Raw genomic sequence first — 23,069 nt, 5'->3', positions numbered from 1 at the left:
TCCATATACTCTGTTGGTTATGCCATGATGGGGGATGGGGTGGTAGACCGCATACTAAATACTTCAGTACAGCTGGTGCACTTAATTCACGGACCTTCTCCCTGCCCTTTGCTAGTGTATTGTGACTGGCTGGGGTTCGGGAGAGGCAATGGAACAGCGGGTTGCTCATGCTTGATCTAGTTATGTAAATGTTGAGTTCCTAATCTGCTTTAATATACAGGTCCACTCTCTACATGTTTAGCGGTAATGGCCCACCTGGATGTGGGTGGAGGGGCGACTGATGGACCGGTTGGGTCCACGGTCCCTTGCTGCTATCCACGTGGGCTTCCTTAGTTATATACTCACAGTTTCTTACGCACCAGGTAGTTTCACCCTAATGCGCTCTCTGTCATTATACACGGATGGATCTCTGGCCCCCCGTTGGGGTATGTGGAAACATATGTTGACAATGTTTGCTCCCTTCCCGTGAGGTGTCTCACGGACTGTTGTCTCCTCTGCGGAGGGGGGAGACGGGACTGGTGTGGAGCTATTTGCCCATGCGGACCGTCTCCCCCTCCGTGGAGGATCTGCTGTGTGTTCTGTATTAATATCTTGTTATACTAATGTGCCTCAGTGAAGTTTTACATGCCTGTCATGCTACTGGGCTCATGGCTCAGGTTCTCCGCTTCGACCCTTCACCCTCAATAGGCCGGGCACGAATAGTGCTCGTATACGTGAACTTTCACGTGGTGTCCCGTTCTCGTGGACCCCCTTAGATTTACCTGGCTCCTTACCTGGGAGCCCTCTTTCCCCCTTTTTTTCCCTTTTTCTTTTCTCTTTTTAGTTTTTTACTGGTACACTTTCTGCTACCTTATAAGTTCCCCCTTTCCTTCTTCTACCCCCCCCCCCCACTGTCTATAACCTGACTTTCTTATCCGCATTCCACTATGGCTCACACAGTACTATCTCGTCCTCGTTTGACGTGTTGCTCGTACAATGTAAATGGCCTCAATATTGCATCCAAGAGAGGACAAATTCTTTACCACATGCATAAACAGCAGGTCAACGTATTACTGTTACAGGAAACACATTTCCACACAAACTCCACCCCTTCCTGCTCCAACAGGTACTTTAACAGATGGTTCCACAGTACAAACCCCTCTCAGAAAACTAAAGGCGTTTCTATTGCCTTCCACAAAACGCTCCCGATTGATCTGATAGACCAGCTGTCGGATCCTCAGGGAAGGTATGTGTTCGTAAAGTTCTCCCTATGGGGCACCAAATTTACTATAGCCAACCTCTACCTACCAAACACTAACCAAATCTCGACTGCTCTGCGATACATGAAGCTCTTGTCAGAATTTGCGGAAGGTAAACTAATTATAGGCGGGGATTTTAATGCCCCCCTAGACCCGCTTTTAGACTCGTCCACCTCTCGCTCATCCATCTCCTTTACTAAGTTGAGGGCTTTTAAACGGGCTATATACGACCTCCGTCTAATCGACATCTGGCGGGTTCTGTTTCCAACAAATCGGAATTATACCCATTTCTCACAGGTCCATCACTCCTATAGTCGTATCGACTACTTCCTTCTTGACCATAGCTGCTTGGATTGGTCACCTGAATGTGACATAGACTCAATGGTCTGGTCTGACCACTCGCCTATATATCTGACATTATCTATCCCTTCCACTCCTGTGAGGGAATGGACATGGAGGCTGAATGATTCCCTACTCACGAACCCTGAGTGTTCCCACAAGGTCTCGGAAACGATTTCTAGTTTCTTGCTAGATCATGCCACAGACACCACCTCACTACCCTTCCAATGGGAGGCGCTTAAAGCTGTTCTGCGAGGCCTCTTTATTCAGGTGGGAACCCGCTTGAAAAAGACTCGTTCAGCTGCAATAACCTCAGCAACACAAAAGCTTTGGGACCTTGAGACCCAGCATAAACGAGCCCCTACGCTTGTGACTTTGACAGAGGTTTCACTGGCCCGATCCCAACTCAGGGACCTATACGAGGCCTCAGCTCGTACTTATGCGGACAGACTTGCTTTACATCAGTACCGATTTCGAGATAAATGTGGTAGGCCGTTGGCCCGCACCCTCCATCCAAGCACGCCTTCCACATTTATACCTCATATTCGGGCCCCTTCTGGAGAAATGCTTAATGAGCCCTCCAAGATATCACAAACATTCAGAGATTTCTATCAGACACTGTACAACCTACCGACCGGTATCCCGTCTAGCCCATCCCACACTCCTGCGCCCGATGGCCAGTCCTATATCGAGGAAACTGAGCTCCCTATATTAGATGGCGATACTGCAGAAGAGCTAGAGAGAGTAATCACAGCAGACGAGGTAGTGGGAGCAATAGCGGCTACTCCTTCAGGTAAAAGCCCAGGACCCGACGGTTTTACCCCTAAATTCTACAAAACATTTGCTCCTCTACTGACCCCCTTTATGGCTAAGGTGTTTAACTCTCTATCAGAAGGCTCAGCGTTTCCTCCACAAACGCTTGAAGCCCACATCGCCATTATCCCCAAACCAGACAAAGACCCTACCTTGTGTGCAAATTATAGGCCCATATCATTAATTGGAGTGGATCTGAAAATATATGCCAAAATATTAGCTACTAGAATGCAACCGCTACTCCCCCGCCTTATACATCTGGACCAGGTGGGTTTTGTAAGTGGCCGCGAGACAAGGGATAACACCCTGAAAACCCTGCTTCTTACCGACTATGCCCGCACCCACGAAATCCCTCTATGCCTTTTGACGGTCGATGCAGAAAAGGCATTCGACCGGGTTGACTGGCAATTCCTTCGGTTGTCTCTGCAACAGATAGGCCTGGGTCCCAAAATGTTATCCCGAATTATGGCCCTTTACTCCTCCCCTTCCGCTAGAATTCGGGTAAATGGCTCACTGTCACCTACATTTGCCATTAAAAATGGGACACGACAGGGCTGTCCTTTATCTCCCCTTCTATATGTCCTTGTCATGGAACACCTAGCAATAGCCTTACGCAATAACCCCAACGTCTCAGGTGTATCGATAGGCCCCATTCATTCTAAGCTGGCGCTCTTTGCGGACGACTTGCTATTGTTTGTAACCCAACCCCACCTATCCTTACCACATATAATGCAGGAATTCACGAGGTTTGGCATGCTGAGCAATTTCAAAGTAAACCATACTAAATCAGAAATCCTGAACATCTCACTGTCCCAAGAGGTCCTCCGCCAGATATCCGCTAGGTACCCATTTAAAACAGGCTCTACCTCCATCCGCTACCTAGGAATTCAAATACCCACGGAAAGGTCCCATCTATTCTCTTTGAATTATGCACCCCTGCTGCTTAGAACCAAGACGGATCTCTCAAACTATGCAAAGAAATGCCTATCGTGGCTAGGCAGAGTAAATGCCCTAAAAATGGACGTAATCCCTCGGTTTCTCTATTTGTTCCAAACAATTCCCATTTCCATACCCTCCTGGTTTTTCAGGAAGCTCCGCCAACTATTCTCCTCCTTTATTTGGGGGGGGGCTCGTCCCCGGATACGCTACGAGACCTTATCACTCCCCAAGATTCGTGGTGGAGCAGGAGCCCCGGATGCCTCCTTATATTATAGAGCAGCTGTGCTCACGCGTATACTTAACTGGTTCCATCATTCCTCCTCCAAATTATGGGTACAGATAGAGAGCCATATTAACCCAATAGATCTCTGTGCATTGCCGTGGACACCTACTGAATTCCTGAAAGGAGAGGTACAACTGAGCGACCTCACCCGACAAACCATACAAATCTGGACCCGAATGAATTCTTCCAAGACCCTATCTCCCATGCAGGGACCCATGGCTCCACTGTTTGGAACTCCGGCTTTCCCACCGGCCCTACAGGGAGCGAGTTTTGGACCTTGGTGTAAGGAGGACCACAGGCGACTTGCCCAAGTCCTACGTTCGGACCCCTCTCTGACTCATGACATTCCCTCTGACCCATCTTCTCATGCCTCTACGCACTGGCTGCAGAGACAACAGGTGATTTCCTTCATTCGCACTTTCCCTTCGTTACCTAATGTACTCGCTGACTTAACAGACTTGGAAGGCATGCTGCTCCAGGCCACCCCTCCTACACATGTAGTCTCTCAATTATATTCCCTCTTACATGGGGCTTACAATCCTGACCTTCCCCCATACACACAGGCATGGGAGGAAGACCTGGGCCACTCCATCTCGCCTGTAGACTGGCAAAAGTGCTTTATACTGACCCACAAAATGTCCATAGCCTCCAATTCTCAAGAAAAGGGGTTCAAGCTGTTGACCCGCTGGTACAGATGCCCTTCGACTTTGCACCAAATTAACTCGACACTTCCGGATACTTGCTGGCGTTGCTTGTCATCTAAAGGAACCTTACTTCACATTTGGTGGGCATGCCCCCCTGCGAGGAAGTTCTGGCAAAAGATCCTTGATTTGTACTGCAAACTTATGGCGACCTCCATCGCACCCTCTCCTGAGATGGCTCTGCTACCTCTGCTCCCGGGACCGCTTAAGTCAGTCAAGAAAGACGTTCTGCGTCACTTTTTGGCGGCTGCTAGAACGGTGTTGCCCAGACATTGGAAGTCAACGAGCATGCCTTCCCTGGGGGATTGGGCAATTGAAGTGGACCGAATTAAAACTTTGGAAAGAATGTTGTCGCAGGAAACGGGTAGGGAGGAACAATTCTCTAAGACCTGGACCTCATGGTCGATGTTTCGATATTCCTCAGAGTTTATCTCATGGGCCACAGAGGACTCTACCAATACACCTGTGTGATCAGGGTGGAATGTATATCTTTTGATCCCTACGCTCTTTACTGTCCTGACCCCTCTTTCCTCACTCTCTTCCCCCTTTCTTCCCTCCCATATACAAGTTGCAGTAATACCCGATTACTTAAGTTATGACCTCTAGTCTCATTAGACCAGCATGGTGGCACATACAGAGCTTCCCCCCCAGAGTGAACATTGTCAGAATGAACACAATAGCCCTAGTCTACCTGTAATGAGTGGGCAACACCCGCTGAGAGGATAGTGGTGCACACACACCCACTTTAACTTAGACTAATCATGGTAGGACTACAGGCTCTCTTACCATACTACCTAAACCGAAGCTCAAAACAAACACTTTAACCTCGTGACAGTTCAACACCACTGTGGTACAGTGGATTTCTCTATGGTTTCTTTTTTATGTTTATGTAACAATGTAAAACGAATATGTTGGAATATTCTGTATTTTTTTTTTTTCCCCCTCCTATCTTGCTTCTATATCTCAATAAAAATAAGATTGAATTAAATTAACATTGAAGTCATTGCATCATTGGAACAAATTATCATTGTAACAAGTGTACGAGAAATCCACCAGACTGTCACATCTACTGTACAGAGGCATTCCCTCCTCCCCCGGTTAATGCCTATTCAGCGGACAACTAGCTATACACATCGACTTATCACACACACTCAACGTGAAGGTGTAACTCCTCAGATGCTGGAATACCACAGATTGCAAGCTGCCTGCACAACCAGTCACTTTTTGATAGATTATTTGGTTAGTCTACCTAGGATCCTAGGTAGACAACACACACTGGGGATTATTTACAAAAGGAAAATTCACTTTACACTGCAAGTGCGCTTGGAAGTAAAGTCGATGTAGATCAAAGGGAGACATGCAAGGAAAATAAAAAACAGCATTTTGAATTCCACAAGATTGGATGATAAAATCAGCAGAGCTTCCACTCACTTAGATTTAGAGTGACTGCACTTCCAAGTGCACTTTCAGTGCAAAGTGGATTTGCCTTTTCGTAAATAACCCCCACTAGGCATTATAATATTCACAAACTTTCTCTTTCTTTTGATTATTTAGGGCCACCATCTGGATTGTTTTTAATTGCTGTATTTATGATGTAATTCAATCATTGGAAGGTGATGGGTTTTTCTATTGTAAGTGCAATTTTCCACAATATTTGTATCTTTTTTTCAATAAACGTATTTGCATATCACACTGCTTTGGTGTTAAATATTGCCTGATATTTCACAGTCTGTTCTATACAGCTGTTTCTTTTTTGTAGTGTCACTGCAGGCGCAGGCACCATGGAGAGCAGAAAAATTGAGTGATGCTTTGTCAGATCACCTGTGATAGGAGGGTGCTTTGGTCACTTTGGGGGTTATGTACGAAAGGCAAATCCACTTTGCACTACAAGTGCAAACTACAAGGGCAAAGTGCATTTGAAATTGCACTTTAAGTGCAGTCACTGTAAATCTGACGGGTGGATATGAAATGAGGGGAAGCTCTGATGATTTTATTATCCAATCATGTGCAAGCTAAAATGCTGTTTTTTATTTTCCTTGCATGTCCTCCTCAGATCTACAGCTACTGCACTTCCAAGTGCACTTTCAGTGCAATTTTACGTGCACTTTGCACTTGTAGTGCAAAGTGTATTTGCCTTTCGTAAATAACCCCCTTTGTCTCTCGCTTACAATGCGAGTGATACTGAACAGAGGATAACAGAAGGTAAAGAGAAGGCATCAGAGATCAGAAATTGGGGTTTATTTACTAAAGACAACTCCACTTTGCACAATTGCACTTGGAAGTGCAGTCACTGTAGATCTGAGGGGGACACGCAAGGAAAATAAAAAACAGCATTCTTGCTTGCACATAATTGGATGATAAAAATTAGGAGAGCTTCCCCTTATTTCAATCTTCCCCTCAGATCTATAGCGACTGCACTTCCAAGTGCACTTGCAATGCAAAGTGGAATTGCCTTTAGTAAATCAACCCCATTGCCTTCACTTTACTTTCTGTTATCCTCTGTTCAGTATCACTCACATTGTAAGAGAGACAGTTCTTGGACCCAACAAGGTGTCCTGCATTTAACCACTTCTCATCCGCCCCATGTTTATGCAGCAATAACCAAGATATCACTCTTTAGCTCCAGCGATTCTGCACTAAATAGAAATAATCCAGGCAGCTAACATGCCACTGGATTACTTTCACAGGCGGCAAAAGGGGGTCCCACCCCCACCTCTACCTGGCTCTCCAACGCATTCTGAAAGCCCGTTAAGGATGCGACTGATGGTAGACAGTGAAAGGAATGGATGTTATTCCTCCCATTATGTGATGTTAGAAACAGGAAGTGGTGAGGATTTAGTCACTTCATGTTTTGGTTCTTTGTTTACCTGGCCGTGTAGAAAACGATCAGACTGATCTATATCTGATTGGCTGCATTTAAGGCCAGAGAAGATATTTGGAGTCTAATAGACCTCAGATTTCTTCATAAAGTGGACCTGTCAGAGGCCCATTCTATTACAAGAGATGTTGTTCATTCCTTGTAATAGCAATAAAGGTACCTCCAGATACAGGGAGCGAGCTTACATTCACCCCGGGGCTGAGTCCATGGCTATAATGGGAAGTTGAACAGAATTTAGGCCCAGTCACTTAATGAGAACTTGAGAAAGGTTGTAGGTAAGAGGGTTAGGGGAGGTTTCGGATACCCTTTTTAGCAGATCACTTACAGACTCATTGAATCCAAAGGACAAAACAGCTTTCTTTTTAGCAGATCTTGAATACCTGGGTAGGTTTCTCATACAGACCTAGAAACCAGTAGAATGTCTGGACAAGCCTCTCTCACAGACTTAGCAGCCAGTAGAACTCCTGTATAAGTCTCTCTCACAGACTTAGCTGCCAGGAGCTGGTTACCTTGATTAGATTGCAGAACAGCTTGACAGTACCAGAACCTTTAAGCCAACCTGGCAGTACTGTAAGGGTAGTTTAGATATATGTGCATATGTCACCAGGCCCTCCTGAGAGACCAGCCTTCACCCTGGCTGTCTCCAGCAAGGGTCTTCCCCTGGATCTCCTCAGCTTGGCTTCTTCCACACAGACAAGACAGCCTAAGGACCACCTCAGGATTAGTAGGTCCCAGACAGGCTTCTTCTGGGCCTACTTGCAGAATATACAGCACATCCTTAGGCCAGGAGGGCCCCAAGGTAACAGTGACTAAGAGCACATGGCATCTGTCCAATAAATACCCCTTCCCAGAATGCACAGCAGCCAGGAACCTCCAACTGGAGTTTCTGGAAAAAGAATATTAATTTTAGCTCAACCTGGTTGTGATTCTCACACTGTCCTGTGGTACCAGTGACACCTACTGGCAACAGTGGGAAATGCACAACTCAGCCACGTTTAGAACAAAGCCAAATATACTATCAAATCTAAGCTGTTTACAGCTCAGTCAAAAATGACATTTACACTATAGGCCAATTTTCAGGAACAGGGGGGCTACAAGTGTAAAAAAAAAAAAAAAAAAATGTAAAAATAGGTATCGGTATTGGCGAGTACTTCAGGAAAAGTATCTGTACTCAGTCTTAAAAAAAATGGTATCAGTTGCTACCCTAGTATAGCTGTGTATACAGTGTAGAGTGTATATACAGTGTAGTGTGTATGGTATAACAGTGTATATACAGTGTAGTGTGTATGGTATAGCCCTGTATAGGACATATCTGTGTACACAGACTGTTTTGTGTACATGCATACTGAGTTCACTGTTTAGTTTGGCGCCAGTGTGTGCCTCAGGCGGACTGTACCACATCTCGCCGGTCACGGGGAGGTCAATCTCCCTCATTCCTCGGTTCTCCGGTGTGGCTGAAGTCCCTTCCTTCTTTTCTCCCTATCCTATGTAACGCTGTGGCCTCGGCTATCCCCGGTTCCCCTTCCTGCGCTCTCCCAGAGATCCGTATTCCCCCACTCTTCGTAGTTGGTACGGCCCTCGGTGTGTGAGGAGGAGACGACCGCCATTTTGTCTGCTGGCGGGAGACTGGTAGTAACCGAATCCGGGCCCGGGAAAGCGGCCCCCACACCCCCTACCGGAGCGAGGCCACGCAGGAGGGCCCGGGAGAACCGCGGACATGTACATCAAACAGGTACCGGGCGGTGGGGCTGGGGGCATAGGAGGAGCCCGGCGGGGAACCGAGGCCTGACAGGGCCACAGAATTCATACTGTACATACTGTATACTGTGCGGGCCTGAGCGACGCTTTACCTCATATACGGACCACTGCACCTCATATACTGACTACTGTACTATACCTCATATTCTACTACTGTACTATATATGCACTGTACATTTCACCATATATACTGACCACTGTATATCATACTGTACCCCACGCCTCACCTCATATACGGACCACTTTATTATACACTGTACCACACATACTACACCGCACATACTACACACTGCACCCCATACACTGACCACTGTACTACACACTGCACCTCATATACTGACCACTGTACTACACACTGCACCTCATATACTGACCACTGTGCTATACACTGCACCTCCTATACTGACCACACTGCACATCACACACTGACCACTGCACCTAATATACTGACCACTGTACTATACACTATGTACTATACTGCACATTGTACACTGCACCCCTCATATACTAACCAATGTATTATAAACTGTACCTCATATACTAACCACTGTACTACACAGTGCACCTCATATACTGTACACTGCACCTCACACACTGACCACTGTACTGAACCTCATTTACTGACCACTGTACTACACATTGCATCTCATATACTGTACACTGCACCTGATATACTGACCATTGTGCTATACTATGCACCTGACACACTGACCACTGCACGTCACATACTGACCAATGCACCCCATATACTGACCACTGTACACTGCATGTCACACAATGACCATTGTACCTATTATACTGTACTATATACTGACCATTGTACCTCATACTGACCACTGTATTATACACTGTACCTTATATACTGACCACTTTACTACACACTGCACTCATACATTGACCACTGTACACTGCACCTCGTACACTGTACTACAAGCTGCATCTCTCACACTTGCCACTGTACATGGAAACTCATATTGACAGTTGAAATAAGATGTAATGACCCTTAGGCCCCTTTCGCACTGGGGCGGTGCGGACGCTGGTGGTAAAGCGCCGCTATTTTTAGCGGCGGTCTGCGGCCGCTAACGGGGTGGTTTTAACCCCCACTAGCGGCCAAAAAAAGGTTAAAAGCGCTGCAAAGCGCCTCTGCAGCGGCGGTATAGCCGCACTGCCCTATTGATTTCAGTGGGTAGGAGCGGTGAATACACCGCTCCTTTCACCGCTCCAAAGATGCGGCTAGCAGGACTTTTTTCACCGTCCTGCTAGCGCACTGCTCCAGTGTGAAAGGGGCCAGTTTTTCAGGCGCTACACAGGCGCTATTTTTAGCGCTGTAGCGCTTGAAAACCGCCTCAGTGTGAAAGGGGCCTTATGGAACTTTTCTATTTGTTATTTATTATTATTATTTTTTTTTTTTTTTTTTTAGGTTATCATCCAAGGCTTCCGCAGCTACAGAGATCAGACTATTGTTGATCCCTTTAGTTCAAAACACAATGTCATTGGTATGTATGAGCACAAGGTAATAACTGATTATTTTTTACAGGTTTTTTTATTTTATGTTTCAAAAGTAAATCTTAGGTAGTCCTTGCATGGAAAAATAGGTTCCATGTATGTTGCAATTTATCTCCACACCCATTAAAAAAATAAATTAAAAAAAGTTAGAGCTATTAAAAAAAAACATTAAAGTGTATTTATGGCCCGACCATTTTTTTTTCTTCCAGTCGCTTCCTCTAGATCAGGGGTGTCAAACTCAAATTCATCGTGGGCCACATCAGCAGCCTGAAAGGGCCGGTTGTATCTGTAGGGCTATGTATCTACTCTTATTTTGCAGTGCTGTGAAGGGTAGGTGCAAACCAGCACCAAGCTCACTCGCACTCCTGTAGCAGATGATGCAAGTCCAAAAAGGAGGGTCACACATTGACACATTGCTGGTATCACCCTCAAAAAACTGTATTGGAGACTGCTCAGACCGAACAGCATCAGAAGTCAAGCGTACGCTACGTACAGAGTGATGGGTGCAGGAGTGCTTTACGTACAGTGTGCAACATGTCATTCTCACCCCCCCCAAAAAAAACATCCTCACATCAGTACTCTCTGGTACCTCCCCGTATAGGCGGCTCCCTCCCTGTGTATTGGGCTATAGTTAGCACCTCCCTGTGTATTGGGCTATAGTTAGCACCTCCCTGTGTATTTGGGCTATAGTTAGCACCTCCCTGTGTATTTGGGCTACAGTTAGTACCTCCATGTGTAGGCGGATCTTGGTGTTCAGCACCAGTACCAGTGTTCATTTCTGCCCTAGGTCTTATTTCACCACCACTTATCAAAATCATTAGCACAACAAGGATTTTACAACACTGAGCAAGTCCTCCAAAAGCCTGCCCACTGGGTGATTTAAAAAAAAAAAAAAAGATGCCGTCCAAACCGTCAGGAACCTCTACTGCTAACAGCTATGCCCAGCCAACCGCACATGCGCTGCTGGAAGGACTGAGGATAAGAGCAGGAAATGTTTACTCTAGTTCCCTAGGAGACAGCCAGCGGCGTATACGCTCACACACAGCTGGCGCCACTCACGGGACTAAGGAGGAGAGCAGGAAATGTTTATTCTAGTTTCCTAGGAGACGGCTGGCCATGCATGCGCTCACACAAAGCCGACGATGCTCGTGGGAATAAGGAGGTGGTTTACTCTTGTCTGAAAAACAGTCGAAGGCCGGCAGACATTGAGCGGAACACATGACGAGGCCTGGCAGGCTGGATTCAGCCCGCATGCCTTGTGTTTGCCACCTGTGCTCTAAATGCTGGTGACATCACTGGGCCTCACAGCAGAATCCTAGGACATTCCAAGATCCTGAATCTCACAAGAAGATGCTTCAAGCACCATGCAGGAGCGCATTCACTGGATTTGGACTCCTGAGTTTCGCAGGAATAACACAAGAATGCCAAATTACATCACCTTTGCGTAAGTGAACATGCTAAAAGCCAAGGGCTGTAAAAATGTTCCATTCAAATGTTTATAGTTCTCGCTGAGCATCCCTCCTTTATTCTGGACTGAGGGCTACTTAAAAAAAAAAAAATGTATTTATTTTATTAAGGTGTTTTTTATTTTTTTTATTACAGTGGGAAGAAATGGATCTGGCAAGAGTAATTTCTTCTACGGTAAGTTCAGATTTTTTAAAGAAGAACTTGAGGGAAGCAGCTGTTTGCACAAAATACTGTTACTTCCTTGTTTAGTGTTTCTTAGTGTGCCTGCCTTGCTTGACAGAGATAATGTTGATTCACTGTCAGTTGAGGGGGCAAGGTGGCATAAGAATATCTTCGAGATCTTCTGTTAAAAACGGCAAATAAAAATCAAGTGACGTAAAATCAACTGTTTTCACCTGAATTCCGGGTTGGCCACTGAATGAGGGAAGTACGGGGGCTGCAGAAGTGGTGGACTTCCAATTCGGATTGGCAAAAGCAGCAGGAAGGGCACTGTGGGCTTGACTGGCCTGTCTTTGTCTGCTTGGTGGCTGCGGGACACTAGTTGTGATAGCCACATCACCAGCTTGAACTGCACTTATGGGAGTCGCCACGTGATACTGCAGTGCTGGTTTGACTACGACCAGGATCTACTAGGCCACTGGTGCTTGCAAGTTCACCAGAAAGATTAGCGGCGCTAGTACTGGCTAGTACTGGCTCTCTGCTCCATACAGAGTATGCTTGGGTATGCCTGACCTTGGCAGGGACCATTTTTCAGTTGTCAGAGCTATCTGAGTGCCACTGCTGTCTACTGGATTGTATTCTGAGCCCGAATCTGAAAGATGGGTGACTTCCTCTTCACTCTCATCTGTTGTACTTAGAAACATGTAGGCCTCTTGACTAGTGTACCTTCGATTGGACATTTGTGGCCTGTAAAGTTACTGGTGCAACTAGTGAAACTCACAGTAAAAAAGAGCACCTGATTGTCGGCAACTGCTTCAACGCTACCAAAAAAACTGTTAGCACTCGCAGGGATCAGGCCTGACTCTGCGAATGCTTCAGTTATGTGTTTTGTAAGTGACAGTAATCGATTGATACTGCGTTGGGCTGGGCGGAGGGGCTAAATGCAGGTACTAGCAGGTATCTGGGCTGATCCCGCTAACGCTGCATTTTTGGGAACTCTAAACTACTGAGGAAGCTAGTATAGATCTGATCAGATATTGATCCGTTCAGACACTATACTACTACAATTGGTGACACAGTGACAGGGAGTGTAGGGGTTAAATGAGGGGGGGTGACAAGTGTACCTACGTGTACTGGTGTTAGTTTAGTGTTGTGCAACTCAAGGTAAGATGTTCTCTCTCCTCTCTCTGGAATGGAAAAAAAATTCCAGAGAGGGAGATGACATCACTTCCCCTGTCTGTGTTTACACTTTTTAAAGACAGGGGAAGCATTTTCATTCACCAGAACCCATTAGCGGGTGCAGGCCAGAAATCATTGGCCTGGACCTGAAGACTGATCGGTTCTGCTACGAATGTGATCCCCGCGAGCTGCGTACGGGTATGTGATTATGCTCAGACGTGCCACTTTGCCGACGTATATCGGCGTGAGCCGGTCAGAAAGTGGTTAAAGTGGAGTTCCATCCAAAAGTGGAATTTCCGTTCATTGTACTCCTCCCTCCCTCCGGTGTCACATTTGTCACCTTTCAGGAGGGAGAGGGGACAGCATATCTCTTTCACAGGTATGCTTTCCCCACTTCTGTGAGCCTCAGCCACTGTTATGGACGTCACGGTTGGAGCCCCTTCCTCCTCTCTCCCTCCTCCTTCCCCTGTCGCCGGGCCAGTAGGAGAGAGGAGCGGAAGGCTACACTGCCGGGTTCCCTTACTTGTAATGGAGGCGGCATGCACCCAACAGCTGATGGAAACCTCAGCTGCGGAGCCGACACCGCTGGACTCCAGGTAAGTGTCCGATTTATTAAAGTGGAAGTAAACCCATCGATATAAACAGTTAAAATGCTAACTGCACATTGGCTGTGCTCTCAGCCAAACTATTAAACCATCCAATGGCTGGTGTCATAACGAATCACATGTGCAGCACCATAGCAGTTGAAGATTAAACAGAGGCAAAGATGGCAGCTTCCTTGGCTGAAAATGATAGGGGAGTTTACTTCCACTTTAAGTCAGCCGCTGCAGTATGTGCAACTGCTGACTTTTTTTTTTTTTTTTTTTTTTTTGCAGCGGTGGGCGAACCTCTGCTTTAAAGTAGTTGTAAAGACAGAATGTTTTTTTTATCTTAATGCATGCTATTCCTTTCTGCCCAGCAATTTCCACGAGTGTCTCAGCCATCCACGATTCTTATTCCTGATTGGCTCCCGCTTCTTTCAATCAAAGTCAGCTAGTCAATCGGGAGAGAGGGGCCAGGTCCGGGCTCCATGTCTGAATGGACACAGGAAGCTGTAACTCAGCTTGGGTGCCCCCCTAGCAAGCTGCTTGATTTTTGGGGGCACTGAACTGGAGGGATGGGCCAGGATCACAGAAGAGGGAGGGACCCGAGAAGGATCCAGGTTGCTCTGTGCAAATCCACTGCAACAGAGCAGATAAATATAATAACATGTTTATTATTTTTATAGGAAAAAAAATATAGACTTTACAATCACTGTAATACATTCCCTACATTGAAGAAAAAAAACAAAACTCTTTCAGCCCTCCTTTAAACACTTACTTAAGCCCGATATATATATATATATATATATTATTATTATTATTTTTTTTTTTTTAATCCACTGCTGTGTCTGTTTACAACAGTGGTCATCAACCCTGTCCTCAGGGCCCACTAACAGGCCAGGTTTGCAGGATAACTGAAATAAATCACAGGTGATAGAATTTGCTGCTCAGTGAATGCAGTATTCTAGTCTGCATCTCCCCAAGGTAATACATAAAACCTGGCCTGTTAGTGGGCCCTGAGAACAGGGTTGCTGACCACTGGTCTACAGCATCTCTTCTCCGCTCTCTCTCTCTTCTCACAGGAAACTTGGCCATTGGCTCCTGCTGCTGACAGACAAATACTGTGAGGACAGGGTCGAGCCATGCTGCATGTATTTATAAACACATGCAGCCTGACTCGGGATCAAGCCCACACAAGTGCCATAGCAAGCAGCTTGTTGTGGGGCACTCAGGGAAGAGGAGGAGCCAAGACCGGCAGGTGACCCCAGAAGAGAAGGTTCAGGGCCGTTCTGTGCAATAAGTATGACATGTTGTTTTAAAAATAAATAAAAATAATAATATATATAAACTTTTGCATTAACTTTAAGTATGAAATAAGAATATATCATGTGTTGTGAAATCAAAGTATGATGTGTTTGCATTATTTTATTTGTAGTAAATGTTATGTTATTATTTTCCTCTCCAGCCATCCAATTTGTTCTTAGTGATGAATTCAGTCATCTCCGTCCAGAGCAGAGATTGGCTCTTCTACATGTGAGTAACTCCTATTTGAAAATCTTGAATTCTCATGCTCTTACATAATATTTTATGTGTTCAATTTCTTTAACTTTTTTTGGGGGGGGGGGGGGGTGATTGATATTATACAGCAATCAGCGCTTTAAAAATGCACTGATTACTGTGTTAATGTCACTGGCAGGGAAAGGGTTAACACTAGGAGATGATCAAGAGGTTAACTGTGTTCCCTAGTGTGTGTTCTAACTGTGGGGGGAGGGGACCGACTATAAGAGATGACAGATAGTGGTTCCTAGCTATTAGCAACTCACGATCTGCCTCCTCTCTCAGAACAGGGATTTGTGTGTTTTACACACACACACACACACACACACATTCACACACTCACATTAGTTTCAGAATTTAACAAACCTGAGCATATGAAATTGCACAAATTCTCAGCATCACTTTTTTGATATGCTTGCTACTCCCTAATGGAAACTTTAGCTTTGCAATCTGCTGATCAGTTTCTTGTTTACATTAGACCTTCTCCTGGAACAGATTGCATAGCTTTTGCCTGCAACACCCTGTAATCAGCTGGGAGGAACATGCACATTTGAAGGGATACCATGGATGTGTTCTTTCATATAACAGTGGGCCCCAGAGTAAGGCATGGCTTCCTGGGGACAACCGAGGCAAAAGCAAAAAGGGCATTGCTCAATAATTTAAATGTAAAAAAAAAAAAAAAAATAAGGGCGATGCTGAAGTTATTGCCACTCTGAGTAAGGAAGTAAAGGGAAATAACAGGATCAGTCTTGTATGTATTCTAGAATATAGTAGTGAAAGAAATGTGGAGCACGCAGTGAGAACAATTACATTTTGACATTAACCCCCTTTGCACTTAAGGGTAAAACAAATATTAATGCCTAAGCACAATTTTGCAACTTTGACGCATGTTAGTAAAACTGTACATATCACAACTTTGTGCAGCCAGGTGGATTGTATCGCATTTTTTTTTTTTTTCAGAACAAATTGAGCTTTCATTTGGTGGTAAATGGTAATGGATATTTTATTTTCTATTATCACAGGAAAACTGGCCCCAAATAGTAAAAAAAAAATATAGCTGTATATTTCTTGCTACTACCATAACCTACCACCAAAGACCAACCTAAATTCAATTCTCCTGCGCCTGAAGATCGCAACAATACCACATATGTTTATGTTTGTTGTTTGTACCCATAGTACAGCCAAAAACCCAATAGTGTGCTTTTATCTAATTAAAAAAATATATACCGTATATGCCGGTGTATAAGACGACCGGGCATATAAGACGACCCCCTAATCTTACTGTTGTATAAGCATTTTTTTCTTGTACTTACCGTATAAGACGACCCCCTTCCAAGGCTTCCGACGCTTGATATTCCGTCCGTCCTTGCTGAAGCAGGAGCTGGCGCCATATCCTTCTTCCTGCTTTTGCTGGAACCAATCACAGCAAGCGATGTATTCTATTAATGAATACAAAGCCTGCTTGGATTGGCAGAGGCTGTATCATCATCAGCCCGCGCCTCTGACTCTCAAAGCCAATCCGAGCAGGCTACAGAGTAGCCTGCTCGGATTGGCAGAGGTTGTTGCTCCAATCCGAGCAGGCTCTGTATTCATTTGAATACATCGCTCGCTGGGATTGGCTCAGCGGTATATACTGTATGTAGCCGAAGCTACATACAGTATTACCGAACCCTCAGCAGGCATCGGAGGGGCTGATCCGGCGTATAAGACGACCCCCGATTTTCGGCCAGTTTTTTTAAGTGTAAAAGGTCATCTTATACGCCGGCAAATACGGTATATAATTACAGTGGGGACGTAAAGTATTCATAATTCGGACCCCCTTAAAATGTTTACTCTTTGTTATATTGCAGCCATTTGTGAAATTTGACGTTTTTGCAGATTTATTAAAAAAAAGAACAATTGAAATATAACATGGTCCTAAGTATTCAGACCCTTTGTTCAGTATTTTGGGAAAGATGCAACAAGTTTTTCACACGTGGATTTGTGGATCCTCTGCCATTCCTATTTGCAGATCCTCTCCAGTTCTGTCAGGTTGGATGGTAAACGTTGGTGGACAGCAATTTTTAAGTCTCTCCAGAGATGCTCAATTGGGTTTAAGTCAGGGCTCTGGCTAGGCCATTCAAGAACAGTCACAGAGTTGTCTAACCATTCCTTCATTATTTTAGCTTTGTGCTAAGGGTCATTGTCTTGTTGGAAGGAAAAACTTCAGCTCAGTCTGAGGTCCTGAGCACTCTGGAGAAGGTTTTCGTCCAGGATATCCCTGTACTTGGCCGCATTCATATTTCCCTTGATTGCAACCAGTCATCCTGTCCCTGCAGCTGAAAAACACCCCTACAGCATGATGCTGCCACCACCATGCTTCACTGTTGGGACTGTATTGGACAGGTGATGAGCAGTGCCTAGTGTTCTCCACGCATATCTCTTAGAATTAAGGCGAAAAAGTTCTACCTTGGTCTCATCAGACAAGAGAATCTTATTTCTCACCATCTTGGAGTCCTTCAGGTGTGTTTTCTTCTTCTTTTTTTTTTTTTTTTAAAGCAAACTCCATGCAGGCTTTCACGTGTCTTGCACTAAGGAGAGGCTTCCGTCGGGCCACTCTGCCATAAAGCCCCCACTAGTGGAGGGCTGCAGTGATGGTTGACTTCGTACAACTTTCTCCCATCTCCCGACTGGAACTCAGCCACAGTGATCTTTTGGGTTCTTCTTTACCTCTCACAAGGCTCTTCTCCCCCGATAGCTCAGTTTGGCCGGGCAGCCAGCTCTAGGAAGGGTTCTGGTTGTCCCAAACGCCTTCCATTTAAGGATTATGGAGGCCACTGTGCTCTTAGGAACCGTAAGTGCAGCAGAATTTTATTTTATTTTTTAAACTTGGCCAGATCTGTGCCTTGCCACAATTCTGTCTCTGAGCTCTTCAGGCAGTTCCTTTTGACCTCATGATTCTCATTTGCTCTGACATGCACTGTGAGCTGTAAGGCCTTATATAGACAGGTGTGTGGCTTTCATAATCAAGTCCTCTCAGTATAATCAAACACAGCTGGACTCAAATGAAGGTGTAGAGCAATGGGTCTTCAAACTATGGCCCTCCAGTTGTTCAGAAACTAAAATTCCCATCATGCCTAGTCATGTCTGTGAATGTCAGAGTTATATAATGCTTCATGGGATGCGTAGTTCTGCAACAGCTGGAGGGCCGTAGTTTGAGGATCCCTGGTGTAGAGCCATCTCAAGGATGATCAGAAGAAATGGACAGCACCTGAGTTAAACATGAGTGTTACAGCTAAGGGCCTGAATACTTAAGACATATATGATTTCAGTTCTTTTTTAACTACTTAAGCCCCGGACCATTTTGCTGGCCAAAGACCAGACCACTTTTTGCAATTCGGCACTGCTTCACTTTAACTGACAATTGCATGACTGTGTGACATGGCTCCCAAACAAAATTGGCGTCCCCTTTTTTTTTTTTCTTTTTTTTTCCACCACAAATAGAGCTTTCTTTTGGTGGTATTTTATCACCCTTTTTTTGCGCTATAAACAAAAAAGAGCAATTTTGAAGAAAAAAAAAAAAAAAAAGTTTTATTATTATTATGTTATTTTTTACATTTTGATATAATAAATATCCCCAAAAAAATATATTAAAAAAAATATATTTTTTTTTCCCCTCAGTTTAGGCCGATACGTATTCTTCTACATATTTTTGATAAAAAATAGCGATAAACGTTTATAGATTGGTTTACGCAAAAGTTAAGGCGTTTACAAAAAAGGGGATAGTTTATGGCATTTTTATTATCGCCCATTTTTGACAAATTTTTGGGACCATTGTCACTTCTACAGCAATACAAATGCACTGATTCCTGTGTAAATGCCGATGGCAGTGAAGGGGTTAACCACTAGGTGGCAGTGTAGCAGTTAAGTGTGTCCTGGGGCATGTTTCTAACTGGGGGGGTGTGGTTGGGTGTGACGCGTCACTGATCTCTGCTTCCGATGACGGGGAGCAGAGATCAGTGACACTGTCACTAGGCAGAACGGGGAGATGCTTGTTTACATTAGCATCTCCCCATGAGACGATAGCAGGTATCCCCGCTGCAATCGAGTCTGCAGGACTCGCGATCCAGTGGCGCACACGCGATGGCAAATTTAAAGGGGCATACAGGTATGCCCATTTGCCTGTCCGTGCCATTCTGCCAACGTACATCGGCGTGCACCGGTTGGGAAGTGGTTAATACATCTGCAAAAAATGTCAACAATTCTGTGTTTTTCTGTCAATATGGGGTGCTGTGTGTACATTAATGAGGAAAAGAACTTAAATGATTTTAGCAAATGGCTGCAATATAACAGAGTGAAAAATTTAAGGCGGCCTGAATACTTTCTGTCCCCACTGTGTGTGTGTGTGTGTGTGTGTGTCATTGATGTCTAACTCGTGCTTTCTTCAGTGTTATCACATGAAAAGATGTAATAAAATATTTACAAAAAATGTGAGGGGTGTACTCGCTTTTGTGAGAGAGAGAGAGTGTGTGTGTGTGTATCTATACAGTGCCCTGCAAAAGTATTACAGCCTTTAGTTCAGTTTTTTTTTAATCTGAATGCTATGTGAAGAATCGGAACACAATAGTCTAAGTTGGTGAAGTAAAACTAGAAAAATATATACATTTTTAGGTTCAATAAGTTATTAACCTTTTTTTATCAGAATATAGGCAATTAAAGATATCCATTTGGAAGATTTCCCCTCTCTTTTCTGGGGACAAATCAAAACTTGGGGTTTTCTTTTACATTCACTTTTAGTGATAATGGTAAACAAAACAAATGGAGAAGGTAAATATCCTTAACGGGGGCACAGGCAGAAATAGGGGTTTAATTCATCTCCACTATCTAAAGCTTAAAAAAAAAAAAAAAAAAAATCCCTTTTAGTTATACTTTTAATGTAGTGATTTAAACAGGAATTCCATTTTAGCCAGTAACAATTATTATCAGGCAAGCTGTCAAGCAGTTTTTTGTTATAGAAGACAGATTTTTGGCTTACAAAATTGATGTATATGCAGTAAAACTAAAAATACTTTTTCTTACAGGAAGGAACAGGTCCTCGAGTCATTTCTGCCTTCGTGGAAATTATATTTGATAACTCCGACAACAGATTGCCAGTAAGTTTTTAAGTTCTGTAGTTTTATTTATGAAATCTTTATGAAACTCAATTTAAGTTTTGTTACTTTTTTAATTAGATTGACAAGGAGGAGGTGTCACTACGAAGAGTAATTGGAGCCAAAAAGGATCAGTATTTCCTAGACAAGAAAATGGTGACGTAAGTGTTGACACCAATAATTAGGCTTTTCTTATTTATTTTTTTGTAGAGTAGGACATTTGGCATGAAGCTTCCACAATGTAAGAGAACCTTAGGTCTCAGAATAATCATACATTGAAAGCCAATAATATGTAATGCTACTTCTCCATTAAATTTTAGAACTAAAGTAGATCTAAACCCAATTACTAAACTCACATACACTTTAACATGTTCATGTAATTTTAAAAGTAACTTTCAATTTGTAACCTCTTATATACACATATATGCAGCCTCTCAGCAGGTGGACTTTAACGCTAAGGCTCCATGCACACTGAAGCTCAAAAAAGCTTTTTCTGGACGCCAGATTGCTGGCAGAAAACGCTGGTTGAAAAACTTGCTTTTAACAGCGTTTTGTACTAGCGTTTATTAGCGTTAGTGTTTATGGGCGTTTTTCAATAAAAATACACAGAGGACACTCCAAAAATTCCACAGTACATTCCAAACTCCCACAATGCAAAGAAATAAAATGCGGAACACTAATTAACGCGTATTTATAAGCGTTTATCAGCGTTTGTCGTTTTTTGGCGGTGAAAAACTGCACTTTGAACGCGAATTTCTGTCGTTCAGAAAAAAGCCCATAAACTCCACTGCTCATTAAAGCTGAAAAACGTCCATGTGTGCATGGACACATAGGCTAACATAGAGTGGAGTTTATGGGCTTTTACAAAAAACGCTCAAACTCCAATAAACTGCAGTTTATCAGCTCCAGTGTGCATGGAGCCTTACACACACCGGCCACTTTATTAGGTACACCTGTTCAATTAAAGATTAACCACTGGACACTTAAACCCCCTTCCTAACCAGATCAATTTTCATCTTTCGGTGCTCTCACAATTGGAATGACAATTGCTCAGTCATGCAACACTGTACCCATATGAATTTTTTTTTCCTTTTTTCACACAAATGGAGCTTTCTTTTGGTGGTATTTAATCAACGCTGGGTTTTATATTTAATTTTTTTGTTTTTGCGCTATAAATGAAAAAAGACTGAAAATTCAGTAAAATAAAAAAATTCAGTTTTCTTTGTTTCTGTTATAAAATTTTGTAAATTAGTAATTTTTCATAATTTTGGCCAAATTTTATACTGCTACAATTCTTTGGTAAAAATATTTCAAATCGGTGTATATTATTTGGTCGTTGTGAAAGTTAGTGTACAAGCTATGGTGCCCATCACTAAAAATTGATCACATCTGAAGTACTGACGGCCTAGCTCATTTCTTGAGACCCTAATAAGCCAGGAAACTACAAATACCCCCCAAATGACCCCTTTTTGGAAAGTAGACATTCAAAAGTAATTGGAAAGAGGCATGGTAATTTTTTTTTTTTTTTTTATTTTTTTTTTTTTACAAAAAAGTGTCATCATCAGGTTATTTCTCACACACAGCATATGCATAACACAAATTACACCCCAAAATACATTCTACTTCTGAGTATGGCGATACCACATGTGTGAGACTTTTACACAGCGTGGCCACATACAGAGGCCCAACATGCAGAGAGCCATCAAGCGTTCTTGGAGATTAAATTACACATTACTAATTTCTTAACTACCTCTTGCGCTTTTGAAGGCCCTGGAGCTCCAGGACAATAAAAAACGCCCCAAAAATGACCCCATTTATGGAAAGAAAACACCCCAACGTATAATCTGAGGCATATCGAGTCTTTTGACCATGCAATTTTTTTTTCTACAAGTTTTTGGAAAATGAAAATGCATTTTTTTTTTATTTTTTTACAATATTTCTAACACATAGCCTGTTCATACCACAAATTACACCCCAAAATAGATTCTCCTAACCTCCCGAGTAGAACATACGACAAGTATGAGACTTTTACACAGCACAAGTCCAACATGCAGGGAGCATCATCAGGCACTGTAGGGGCATACATTTCAAAGCTAATTTGACTACTTATTACACCTTGTGGCACTGTAGTGGCATGGATGAGCCATGAATGTGGATGGCTGGGTATTGGCCAAGTATGGCTGGGTTGGGTATGGATGGAATGGCTGGGGGAGTCGGGTATTGCTGAGGCTGGGTATGGCTGAGTGTGGATGGGATGGATGAGTATTGCTGAGCATGAATGGATGGAGGAGTTTTTTTTTTTTTTTTTTTTTTTTTGCTGGGATGGAGGAGTATTTTATTACTGGGATGGATGGGTGAGTGCTGGGATGGGCACATATCAGTGCTGTGGGCACTACACATCCAGCCCACAGCGCTGCAGCACTTGATCTCTTCCCTTTCTGTACCGATCGGTATGAGGAGGGGAGAGAGGAACTGGACGCGACGCCGGTTTGTTTACAAGTGATGATCACTTGGTAAACGGCCGCTATCAGCAGCCATTTAC

At 43.8% G+C, this 23,069-nt stretch overlaps 1 protein-coding gene across 1 annotated transcript in view; it reads left to right on the top strand.

Moving 5' to 3' along the window:
- The first annotated feature begins 8,758 nt into the window (after positions 1–8,758).
- The window catches only part of SMC3 (structural maintenance of chromosomes 3), a 105,801-nt gene continuing 91,490 nt past the window's right edge, over positions 8,759–23,069 (top strand). The window contains exons 1-6 of the mRNA XM_077455061.1: positions 8,759–8,923; positions 10,370–10,445; positions 12,058–12,096; positions 15,307–15,374; positions 20,459–20,530; positions 20,609–20,688. Of these exons, the coding sequence (XP_077311187.1) occupies positions 8,909–8,923; positions 10,370–10,445; positions 12,058–12,096; positions 15,307–15,374; positions 20,459–20,530; positions 20,609–20,688 (350 nt within the window). The 5' untranslated portion in view covers positions 8,759–8,908. The remainder of the gene's footprint in view (positions 8,924–10,369; positions 10,446–12,057; positions 12,097–15,306; positions 15,375–20,458; positions 20,531–20,608; positions 20,689–23,069) is intronic.

The sequence above is a fragment of the Lithobates pipiens genome, unplaced genomic scaffold (genome assembly GCF_037356315.1).
Source record: "Lithobates pipiens isolate NorthernLeopardFrog02 unplaced genomic scaffold, aLitPip1_a1.2 Scaffold_25, whole genome shotgun sequence".
Taxonomy (NCBI): domain Eukaryota; kingdom Metazoa; phylum Chordata; class Amphibia; order Anura; family Ranidae; genus Lithobates; species Lithobates pipiens.
Note: the sequence above shows the minus strand (reverse complement) of the source record. Positions and strands in the feature narration are given on the sequence as shown.